Below are 12,025 nucleotides of genomic sequence, written 5' to 3'. Positions count from 1 at the left end.
GCATGCGTCAGACAGGAGACGGTTCACCTGTGGTGCGCATGCGTAGTTTTTTACACTGGGAAGTGGGACAATCTTTAATGCCACAGCGCAGACAGTATTTTTAACATACTTTGTAATTAAATCAGTATAATTAAATCTTAACCTATGACATGTAAATGTAGTTAAGTAGTCAGTTAAAGTTGAGGTCGATGAAACGCTTCTAAGTTGGTTAGAATTAGAATGAAACGCACAGAATTTAGTCCAGAAACGTTGTTTTGATTTAAAGAAAAATAAGTCGCAAAGTTAAGGTCATAAAAAAAAAAGAATAAATAAGTCGCAAAGTTAAGGTCATAAAAAGCTAAAAGCCTGTCAGACATTATTTTAAAAAATAATAATTGAGATGATACTAGAGAAAGTGTTTGGAATTTATTTCTATCCTGTTTCGCCCCGCCCATCAGCAATCTAAATCTATGGTGTGAACCAAATGCTCATTTGACGGAAGTGTGTCGTCATGGTGGGTGGGTACTAATGACCCCAACGGACCAATAGCGAAGCAAGAAGCGGGCGATTGACACGTTGGTGACGAAAAACTGTGGGCCAGCTGTCACGGCGCGCGAAAGATCAAAATTTCTCTGCGTTAGTATTGAAGAGGCGGGAGGAAGGGAGAAGCTCTGCTTAAACTCTCTTTAAATGAACCCTTACTGTCTTCAATAGTTTCTGCCACACAGGCATTTATTATTTATTCGTCTGTTGTGGCTACCAAGCTTGGTGAAACCGCTGATTTATTCTTGTACAAGAGGGTAAACTTAGCGGACAAAGATGAGCCTGGTCGCAAATCAACAACAGGTAAGAAAATACTTCTTGGTACCATGCAACTAACTGTATATGTAACATCATTTAGGTTTTCATATGACATCCAGTTTATGTTAAGTTGCTTTAAAAGACATTCTAGTCTCTGGATTCACAAGAATGCTGCTGAACGCGGGTATTGTTAGCTACAGCTAGTTAGCTCGCTTTAGCTGAGGTGGTAGCTGTAGCAACATGGCTTCTTCATGTCTTTTAAAACGGTACTTTAACTTTTCTTGACATTTTTTTTAAAGTTAGCTGCACTACAAGGATCGTTTCTTCTTGCAGTGATAGGGTTTCTGTTAAGTTTGCTCCTAAAGAACTGCAATTTTGGACAGATATAGAAAGGATGAAGCAGCCATGTTTCCAGCAACTGTAGTGCTTATTGTGTGGTTTATTACTAGGCGCCACAGATGTGGTTCCACATTCTTGTATTTTATGCTTAAACACACAAACAATAAAAAGTATATTTTATTTAACGTTGACCTTTCATCTGTCTTTTTGCACTAAATATATACGTTATGAGTTTCCTAGAAACTTTGACAGGACAACGTTATTTACCAAGTTGTGCTGCTGTTAGTTTAATTTGATTTGGCCCAGGACGCTACGATTGTTATTGAACAAACACAACGTGTCACATGTTCTTATTAAAAGTGCTTATTCCAATTTAACTACTATCCAGACATAATAACGGCAGTGGAGAATGTAATGCCTGAAACCATAAACACATTAAAATCTAAATTTGTGATTGAATTTTTTTTTCTGTATTCCTGTGCAAAGGCTGAGGCGCTCCCTGCTGTGGTCCAAACAGCAGCAGAGAGCAGCCTGGACAGTGGGGTGGGTTCTCCAGCCGAGGAGATGGTCACGGAGACGGCCAACAATAAAGAGGAGCTTCCAGGTGAAGTAACACAACAATAGAAGACGGGCAGAGTCACTCTGTGTAAATGAGATGACCTTTTAGGTTGATGTGCGGAAAATGAGAGACATCGTTTTGGAGGCAGCACGGTGGTCGTTGTTGTCGTTTGAATTCCACTTTGAATTGTAGATCAACACTCTGCTGTTGTATTTAGATTCTGAAGACGATGAAGACATCACAGCTCACAGGAAGCCCCGCCGTCACGCCATAAGAGACAGCGATGAGGAAGAAGACGGGGCTGCAGAGGACAGCGTCCACATGGCTGAAGCACTGGCCCTATCTGCCTCCAGTGAAGAGGAGATGGAGACGGACAAGGTTAACGAGAAAGAGAAGAAGACCAAAAGAATAAGCAGAGCACCGATCGACAGTGAAGACAGTGAGTCAGAGCGAGGGCAAAGTGAGGAAGTGGGAGAGCAACAGGATAAGAAGAAAGGGAAGAAGAAGAAGGAGACGAACGAAGAAGGGAAGTCAAAGAAGCAAAAGAGAGAGAAGAGCCAGAGACACCGGGAGAAGAAGGAGAAACGAAGCAAAGCCGTGGACAAACTGAAAAAGAAGGACAGGTTCTCAGAAAGGAGTGAGGTATGGTTAACTTGGAGTCTTTTCCCTTGGTTTTTTACTTTACTTTGAGTTCTTATTTATGTAGGACATTGTAGGCTGGATGAATTCTCATCTATTTTTTCTAAATGGTTTGTATTTTAACAGACAAATGTTTATTAGATTATAATTTTGAACACTTTTCCCTCAGGATGCAGCTCCTCCGCGGCCTCTGAATGACAGTGGGTGTCCACTGGGCGACACAGACCTGTTTGACACTGGTCTTGGCGATGAGGATGAAGAAGAGGAGTCTCTGGACGCCATCAGAGCAGCAGTCAAAAACAAAATGAAGAAACAAAAGGTGCAGATTAATTAGATTTAGTTTTCATTTTTAGACTTCCTGTGCAAAACACATTTGTGCTCCCTGAGGTTTGAAGCCAGGACCAAATATTAACACCATTACCACAGCAGTGGCTCTCTGGCATTGAAGAAGAAAAAAATAGAGTAATTTTCATTTCCATTTAAAGAAAATGTAGAGGTCTTTTTTTATGAACTCCAACACTTTTTTTACAGTTCACAGATGCTCCAAAAGCTTTCCACTGCTCATTATTAAATGTTCTTGCAGAAAACTTTTCCGGATGAAGAGGACAGAGAGGAAGAAGAGGAGGATGAAGAGGCACCAGAGAAACCTCAGCGTGCTGTATGCTCTCCTTTTATGCTGTTTTTTCAGGACTAAGAATATCGTTGAAAAACAAAATTGTGATTAAACAAATTCTCTGTTCTCAGGAGAGGAAAGCTGCCCGCGCCAGCAGGGAGGCGATGAAACTACTCCACAGTGACTCTCAGCGGCTGGTCAGAGGTCAGTTCAAACATCGTCTCCTGGTCATCGTCGCAGCGTAAAAAATCTCAAATTAATCACTGCTTGTTGCTGAGTTTCATCACTTACATGTTTTTCCAGAGTCGACTCTCGGCCTTCCTTACCACATCCCTGAACCCAAGACCATCGACCAGTTTTTTAGGAAGAGAACCAGACCTGAGGGTCCGGCCATGTCTTTACTAAAGTAAGGAAAATGTCACAGTGTCAAAAATCAGAAGACAACTACAGTATGACTACATTAGTAGGAATTTATTAAAAGCCATAACCAAAAATATATATATACTGATAGAAACTCTAGATAACAAATAAATATAAAAGTTAATTATGTTTTTCAGATCAACAAAATATTCAGCCATGATGTTGGAGACCCCCTCAGCCCCTGCAGCACCTCCTCCTCCTGTGACCCCATCCGTTGAACCCCAGCAGCCGTGCTCAGAGGAGGAACCTCCTTTGGGTCTGTCCTCCACTCAGATCCAGCCTCTGGCCTGTCCTGCTGCCACCTCCTCTCCTCAGCAGGAGAGTCTCAGCCGGGTCAACGAGGAGAGCTTGAGTTTAGACGACAACCAGGATTCTGGGCCAATGCTCTGCCTCTCAGAGAGTCTGCAGGAGTCGCTCACGGCAGACGAGGTTGTCAGAAATGTCATGGACTCTGGGCTTCAAGCCCCCGCTGCCCTGTCAGATGAAACCCAGGCTGCAGTGATACCTGACTCCAGACCTCTGCTGCTGCACCCTGACCCCGGGGCTCCACCTGCTAAATGTGGGAACACAGAGTCGACTGAAACTGGTCATTTACAGCAGCAACACGCCAAGCTGAAGAAGGACAGACTGACCCGACTGAAGGAGCTCGGGCTGGTTCCTCCACCTGTTGCCAAACTGTGTCCAGATGATGGAGCCTTTATTCAGCTGGAGCCTCCTCAACCCAACCCTGGTGAATCTTCTTTTCCAAAACAGTTTCAAGTAGAACAGTTGTTAACATATATTTGTTGGAGGGTCAAAATTTACAGGACTGACACTCAAATAAAATTAATCCCCAGTTGATGATTACTGCAGTAGAATAAAAACGTCTTTTCTCTCTCCTTTCGACCAGGCCTGGTGGCTCTGAGGGAGCGTTACCTCCGCCACATCCAGGCTCCTGTCAAGGCCAAAGGGGAGCGCACCATGCAGTTGGAAATCATCCGTAAAGACAGCACAGCGTCGGGCCAGGAGGAGCTGCACAAGGAGTCGGTCACCGTCACCGTGAAGGGAGAAGCAGAGAAGTCGGCTCCCACCAAACCTGGTAAACAAATGTGTGCGATGCAGTAGACGTGGATATGACTGTCTTACCAATTCAGTAGTGAAGTGTGCTCCAGAAATGAGTAGTGTAGTATGAACGACTGTACCACACAGAGCAGGTTTACAAGACTTTCCTAATTTGACCATTTCTGGTCTGTTCTGTGCAGGAGAGAGGCTGCTGTCGCTGAAGCAGCGTCTGCAGCTCGCCATGGCTCAGCACAGGAAAGAGGAGAGGGCACGAAAGGCCGAGCTGAATCGCCTGGACAATGAGGAATGTGGCGAGGAAGAAGAGGAGGTGGAAGATCTGACAGACGAGTCAGAAGCAGAAGAGGTACAAAAGAATCTCCTTTTCTTTCCTGTTTCTGCTCTCAAACATCACCACGATGTCAAATCCAACTTAAAAAAAAATCTCTTAATTTCCCAGGGTGTGGACGATCTGCTGGGAGGTGATGACAGAATGGAGGAAGAGGAAGAAGGAAGTGTGTCTCACAGCAACAGGAGTGCGTCACCTGTCACGCTGGCCAGACCTTCACCTTCAACCCCTGATCTGGTCAACACTGATGGGACCCTCATGCTGTTCCCAGGAAACTCTCGTACTGGGTAGGTTTCCTGCTACGTCCTTGTCATATTTCTACACCTTAAAACTTCATAAAAACATTTTTTTAATCCAATACAGTGATGGAATCAGGAGATCTGGACCTTCTGGGCAGGGCAGCAGTCATAAGATGGGTGAGTGACTTTTGTGATGTAATTTAATGATGAAGTGACTGCGGTGAGGTATGAGGTGACAGCTGATTCATGGACACTCTCTCCGTCTCCAGATGAGGACGACTCTCTGTCCCTGGTGAAGGACAACAGCCACAACAGCAGCTTTGAGCTGGCAGGCTCCATGATCACCTGCTACCAGCCGGTCAGTCATCAACGCTCCACAGGAAGAGGAGTCCCCAACTCCTCCATTTTCCGCTCACCGTCTCCCTGCCTCTTCAGGCCGAGTTTCCTCAGCTCGGCCTCCAAGGTAAGAAAAACCTTGTTTCCCAAAGTGGGGTCCAGGGCCCCATGGGGGTCAAAGGCAATTAATTATTTACCCGGGGTGGTGATAATTCATCCTAAAGTCACGTTCCACCTTTTCACCAAAACTCTTTTTTTTTTGTTTTTTCCTTCAGAGTTCTGGAACTCTCTCGAACCCCTTCCTCTGCCTCCCTGTGGAAGATTCCCAGGATCTTTACGCCCCTTCATCCCCTAGTGCTGACTCGGGTCCCCTGGGTGCTGCAGCCTTGGTCCCAGGAGGAGACTCCCAGGGTCGCTTCTCCTTGGAGGACGACGCCCATTCCCAGTTACTGGACGCCGACGGCTTCCTCAACGTGGGGCCTCGTCGTGGTGCTCCCCCCTCCCACAAACGACAGCTGATCTTGGACAGTTTGGACGAAAACGCCATGGACGCTAACATGGGGGAGCTGCTGGGTTTGTGTTCTGGTGTTTTTAGCTCAGAGGACAACGGCTCCAGCCAGGACAGAGTCCTCGGGTCGACGCAAGAGGACGAGATGCTCGGACTGTGTTCTGGAGCTTTTCCGCAAACGCAGGCTGGAGAGGAGAAGACGGAAAGTCACGAGAGGAAGGAAGAAGAAGAAGAAGACCAGGATAAGGAATCTGAGAGTGACGTGGATCAGCTGCTGGGGCTGTGCTCCGGGAAGTTCCCCAGTTCAGGTGAAAGTCTTGAAAATGGTCCAACCTTCTGTAATTAGGTGTTTGTTTATTTGTTATTTTTTAAAACACAATCTTTTGTTGCTAATTTCAGGTTCTGCTCACTCAGCTTCACCAGTCAAAGACAGGTAATTAACAACTATATATGTGTATTTGTATATTCCAACATGTATATTTATATATATATGTTGTGTATATATATAAATTTAAATATAGTTTTTTTTTACTAATTTTTCTGTCCATTTTAATAAAGTAATACAATAAAAAAACATTATACAGACTGACAACATCTATCTGTGGTTTCTCTCTCTGTAGTAAAAAGGAGGCAGAAGAGGAGGAGGAAGAGGAGGAAGACTGTGAATTCCGGCTCCTGTCAGATGTTGAGAGTGAACAGGTAAAAGGATCGACTGGAAACACAGTCTGATGTTGTTTTTATGGTTTGTACAATCAGATCGACTGGAAACAAACCTCACAGTGATGTTGTTTTTATGGTTTGTACAATCAGAGTTGAGAATGGAGTGAAAATGACACAATGTGTGGTTTATACAGGAGGAGGAGGATGAAGATGAGGAGAATAAAGATGGAGAAGAGGATGGTGGTGAGGAAGGGTACGATGATGTGGAAGATGAGGAGATGCAGGGGGTGTTTGCTCCAAAGCACGCCAAGAAAAAGAAGAAGAAGAAAATGTAAGTGAAATAAGTTGAAATTTCAAAATAGAAATTAGAAAATAAATAAAAGTATCGATGCTAATTTCTCCTGGTGTCGTTGTCAGGCGTCTGGTCGACTACCTGGAGTCGGAGGCCGAGCTGTCGGGCAGCGACCTGGGCAGCGAGGACGAGGACGATGATGGAGGGAGTGAGTATGAGGAGGACGAGCTCCTGGAGGAGCTTCCCTCTGATGAGGAGCTCCAGGATCAGGTCAACAAGATCCACATGTGAGTGTCGGCAGAGGAAATAAAAATCATGAAGAAAAAAGTAAAGAAATGTTTCTGTCAGGTTTTGTTTTGTTTAAAAACTTACACCTTGTTCACAGGAAGCAGATTCTTGATGACGACAAGCGTCGGCTCAGACTCTACCAGGAGAGATACCTGGCCGACGGTGACCTGCACTCTGACGGACCGGGTCGAGCTCGAAGGTTCCGCTGGAAAAACATTGGTCAGTTTTCAGCAGCCGTCAGTTTGGATTTGGTTTTATGACCAAAAACGTGGAAATAAGTTTCGATTTGAATTCTTTTTTATGACCAAAAACCTGGAAATAAGTTTCGATTTGAATTCTTTTCTCCAGATGACGCTTTCGACGTGGACAGAACGGGAGGAGAGGGGGAAGAAGAGGAGGAGGATGAAGACAACGTCATGGACCCTGTGGAGATCCAGAGGAGACGAGAGAGACTGGAGAGGGAGCAGTGGCTCAGAGAACAAGTAGGTGGCGCTGTTGGGACTCCTGCATATTGACATACTACTATATTATGATTTTTAACTCCAACGATATGATTTTGAACGTCGTGTTTCCGTCAGTCTGAACAGAAGGCCAAGAAGGGTGAGGACGTGGACGAAGATGAGGAGAAGATGGGTGAGGAGGACAGTCACTTCATGAAGCTGGCCAAGAAGCTGACGGCCAAGACTCTGCAGAAGAAAGGTCAGCACTCCCTCTGTTGAGCCACGCTCATGCTTTAAGTGCACCTGCTGTCACCACTATGTGGCGCTCAGGCACTGCCCTAGTTTTCTACGGCAGAGATTTGGAATTATTTCAAAAATATTTTTCAAACTAGTGGCCATTTTATTAGTAGTTTCTAATAATAATTAATATGACATTTATTTGACTTATATTTAGCCACATTTTCCCTCCATTCATTTCACAAAAAGTACATCAATTTCAATGTTCAGACTCTGCGGTGACATCACAGCCAGAGAAGAGGACGACGCCAGCGACAATGACATCATCAACTCTTAATCCGTTCCTGAGAACATCGCAGCCTTCACAGGTTTGTTACCATCATCACACATGACATAAATTTAATATCTGAGGCAGCTGAAGATTTCACAGTGAGAAAACGGTTCTTATGTAACCCTCGTACCTTCAGGCCGAGGTCATGTGACTCTGTGGTTTCTCTCCTGACGGTTGTTCTTTAATCGAGATAAAACGTGTTGTGTTTCTGTGAAAAAAAGCATCTTCTGTTTGTCTTCAGTGTGTAACACAGAGATGAATCTATGACTGATGAGTGTGTGGAAAACAGGATGATGTGCTGCCCTGTGGCCCACGCCCCACGTGTTAGTTTGAGCTAAATGTGAACATCTTTGTGGCCACGGGGCCAGAGGTGAATGATTGAAAGTGATATGCTTTAATAGTGAGAATAGTGAGTTCATACGGCAGTGACAGAAGCTGCTTCAACCACAGAGTTAATACGGCAGTGACAGAAGCTGCTTCAACTTCATTGGATTAAAAACAAAGATTTCTTTCAAAGTGCACCTTAAATTTGACCTGGAAAAATGAATATGACCATCAATGTTTTTCTGTTTCAGGTGAAGAGAGGTTCACTGCTCAGTCAGCCTCGGTCTGTCCTCCAGAAACTGGCCAACATCTCAGAGGGCAACCCTATGGCTCCAAGGAACACTCGTGGATTTCTGTTCCAGACACTTTCTCCTGAGAAGGACGGCAAGACCTCGGACGCTCCACAGAACCAGGTGAGAACGGAGGACTGTCTGGACATAAGGTCGCACAGGGAACACCCGCACCAAGAAAGTAAACAAGTAAACATAAAGTTAAAAAAAACAACAACTGCTAGAATTAAAGGTTAGACTGTCGAATGTCAACGTTGGGCTGCAAAGTAAGCCAAAATATTAGCTCGACGTTAGCTCAGAAGTAGCTAAAAACGTGTCTTGTTAAAACACGTGACTTTATATTTGTGTGTTTGCTACACGTGACTTTCTTTAACCTACAGTATAGTCTGTATAGTCACGTGAAAATGAGTCTTTTTCGGACCTGTAGTTTCCTAAAAAGAACACTGGATGGCGCCAAAGCCCATATTCTGTTTTCGTGTTCTAAACCTCCCGTCTCTGTCATATTACCTTTAGCTGTAATGAAACTGTTTTTACTTAATAATAATAGTAAATAATTGAAGTGTTTAGATAAAGTTTTTTTTTTCTCTGGTCCACAGACGATGAAGAAGAGGAGTCAGGTTGGAGCCGTGAACCCTGCAGCCAAGAGAATCTGCAGGGAGAACAAACCCGTGGCTCAGAACAGTGGTCCTCAGAGAAGCATCTTCAGCTTCCTGGACCACTGAGGTTTGACTCCTGGACCCACTTCCTGTCATTCACCCAGAACATGTGATAGAACCATGACTGGACCTCCTCCTCAGAACTGCCGTTTGTTTGTCCATTAACGTGTTTTTAATTATGTAAATAGGATGGAATTAATTTAGTTTTTAACATGTTTTGCGTGAGGATAATAAATGTCTGTTTTACAGTGTAAATAAAAGTGTATTTTATAACATCAGTTTGACACATTTCTGTTGTTTGATTCTGTCTGGAGTCTTGTTTCCTCTGTGCCGGAATTAGTTTTTTTTTTTTAATATTGTATTTGTGACAAATGTGATCTTTACTATAAAACCTTTAAAGCTGTGATAAATTGACAAAACATTTTCGTCAATACTTCTGAAGTGAAACGACTTGGAGTTATGTCAATACTTGGTGAATGTTTCACCACTTCTGAAGTGAAACGACTTGGAGTTAGCTAACAGCTAAAGGTTAGCCAAAGGCTGAGTAATAGTTGATCAGATATAGTTAGATGGTTAGATAATCTGACCTGATCTTTAATCCCAGAGCTGCAGATGAAACAGGCTGTGGAGAACCAGAGGGTTCCACTGTGACACAGAGGAAAATCCATCTGGACCTGGTTGTTGTGTGTGTTGATGGAGCATTAGTACGGTACAGTACAGTACAGTACGGTACAGTTAAATCAACTGATTGAGCTCAGTTACCTAACAGAGTTATGTCACCGTTAGCTCGACCTCAGAGGCTGCAGTGACCAGGAGTCAAACAAACACCCAAAAAATTCTCGCCTTCCTAATCTCCGTCCGGACGAGGTGATAAGGAAACACTTTCACACCATAAAAGGACAGAAGTACAGAACGAGGCTCCAATCTGCCATCAAATTGTAATTAGCGCTGATCGCTCGTCGTCTTGACCCTGGAAACGCAGCCCTGGGACGTGAAATCCCATCTTCATCCCACTTAATTACACCGTAATGACTGAACAAACGTAATGACAGATGCAGTTGCACAACATTTAACTCGTCCTTTAATCGATGTGGACGTTTGAAATCAGGACGGATTTCTTTTTTTTCTTCTTCTGAAGATCAAGTTTAAGGTAAAAGTGCAAACGCAGCAGAAACCACTCCAGGATGAGTCCTGTCTGCCTGCAGGTGTAACAGTTAGTCCCCCCCCCCCCCTCTCCTCCCCCTCCGTCCCCCAGCATGGACTCTACTCCAGTTGGCCCCTAATGATGTATAATGGGGCCTCCTGCGACCACTCATAACCCCGGGACCTCCTCTTAATCACCACGACCACTAATGAGATGGAGAGACAAGGAAGGAGTCGTTAGAAGAAGAAGAAGAAACAGAAGATTCCCTTTAATGCTGGACTATTATTAGCTTCGTGCCAAATCATTAGTCTCTAAACTGCAATTATGGCCTGGAACCTGCAGGAAACAAAATCTGAAAAAAAAGTTCCAGGAGCCCCAGAGAGAAAAGGGGGGAGAGAGGGAGAGAGGGGAGGAGAGAAGTGGTGGAGGAGACTACTACGGTGGTCACCAAAATAAAACAAAACAAGAGAAACTGTGTCATGTCAGCACAAAGATGATCGAAGGACGGAAGGAAAGAAGGAAGGAAAGAAGGAAAGGGAGGATAAAAGAAGTTGGGAACCAAAGAAAAGAGGAAAAAGGAAAGAAGGAAAGGAAGGAAGGAATCTTGGAAATAAGGAAGTAAGGGAAGACTAGAGGAATGAAGGAACAAAGGAAGGATTGAAGGAATGATGGTAAGGGAGAAGGAAGAAAGGATAGAAGGAGAAGAAAGGGAGGAATGGTATCAAGAAAGCAAAGAAAAGATGCGAAAAGGAAAAACGAGGAGTGGAGGATTAAAAAGGAAGGAAAGAAGAACGACAAATGAAAAAAGGAGAGAACGATCAAAAGGAAGAAGGAAAGGAGGGGAAGAGTTGTTACACAGGTGCTGCAGGCTAGCGTTGACTCCAGTGCCCCCTCTCTGGCGCCCCCTCTCTGACACAGAACACAGTTGAAAACAGCAGCGTGACTCACCTTGTGAATAACAAGAGCTTGTCTGAATGGAACGCAGCCCACGGGGGCTGTGACCCACTTCTCTCACTTCATCTCCTCGTCTGCTCCGGCACCGCTCTCTGACTGTGTGTGACAGCGGCCCTGGGTTGGCCAGCGGGCCCCCGGGCCCCCCCCCACCCCCTTCCGAAGTCACGCTCCTGTAGTGCAGTACCTCCAGCTCACCTCAGGGAGGATGTGATAATCTGCAGCTCTAATCCAGCAGATTAATGATACTCTGTAATTCCAGACAGAGATGAGAGCAGACACCCCCCTCCTGCCCCCCCCCCCACACTACAGTCCAGCCTCAGGTTCTACACATCACTGTGTAATCTGAACCAGAGCAGACCAGTGTCCTCCAGGTGTTTACAGGCCGAGGACGGAGGTCAGGTCATGTGACCTTCTCACAGTTTTACACTGGAAATTAATTAGAGAAGAAGGTTGTTGGTTCTAACACATGAACCTCCTGCCTTTCCCCTGGGTCAGGTGTTGTTTCAGACCTGGACTGAAGTAAGGACTTGATCTTGACCTTAGACTTTAGTTCAACCTTTCTCCTTTGACTTGGACTCAAATGGAACTT

The 12,025-nt window shown here is 44.7% G+C and overlaps 1 protein-coding gene across 1 annotated transcript; it reads left to right on the top strand.

The window, feature by feature from the left end:
- Window positions 1–150: 150 nt before the first annotated feature.
- Window positions 151–9,588, top strand: clspn (claspin). The gene is made up of 25 exons (XM_008331136.3): window positions 151–287; window positions 327–825; window positions 1,606–1,723; window positions 1,896–2,320; window positions 2,487–2,636; window positions 2,901–2,975; window positions 3,062–3,134; window positions 3,234–3,336; window positions 3,488–4,080; window positions 4,240–4,428; window positions 4,592–4,755; window positions 4,849–5,024; window positions 5,101–5,153; window positions 5,246–5,439; window positions 5,588–6,128; window positions 6,220–6,253; window positions 6,441–6,519; window positions 6,675–6,811; window positions 6,898–7,059; window positions 7,158–7,279; window positions 7,409–7,542; window positions 7,639–7,759; window positions 8,008–8,105; window positions 8,644–8,805; window positions 9,279–9,588. The coding sequence occupies exons 2-25, from the start codon at window positions 799–801 to the stop codon at window positions 9,402–9,404; spliced, it is 4,056 nt and encodes a 1,351-aa protein (XP_008329358.1). The 5' UTR covers window positions 151–287; window positions 327–798; the 3' UTR covers window positions 9,405–9,588.
- The last annotated feature ends 2,437 nt before the right edge of the window (window positions 9,589–12,025 follow it).

This window comes from Cynoglossus semilaevis, chromosome 18 (genome assembly GCF_000523025.1).
Source record: "Cynoglossus semilaevis isolate Cse_v1.0 chromosome 18, Cse_v1.0, whole genome shotgun sequence".
Taxonomy (NCBI): domain Eukaryota; kingdom Metazoa; phylum Chordata; class Actinopteri; order Pleuronectiformes; family Cynoglossidae; genus Cynoglossus; species Cynoglossus semilaevis.
Note: the sequence above shows the minus strand (reverse complement) of the source record. Positions and strands in the feature narration are given on the sequence as shown.

Bases quoted from the DNA above. Each gene is read 5' to 3' on its own strand.
- clspn (XM_008331136.3), top strand. From the start codon at position 799: ATGAGCCTGGTCGCAAATCAACAACAG. The intron at 5,025-5,100 runs GTAGGTTTCCTG...AATCCAATACAG, and splicing joins CCAGGAAACTCTCGTACTGG to TGATGGAATCAGGAGATCTG. The intron at 8,806-9,278 runs GTGAGAACGGAG...TCTGGTCCACAG, and splicing joins CGGACGCTCCACAGAACCAG to ACGATGAAGAAGAGGAGTCA.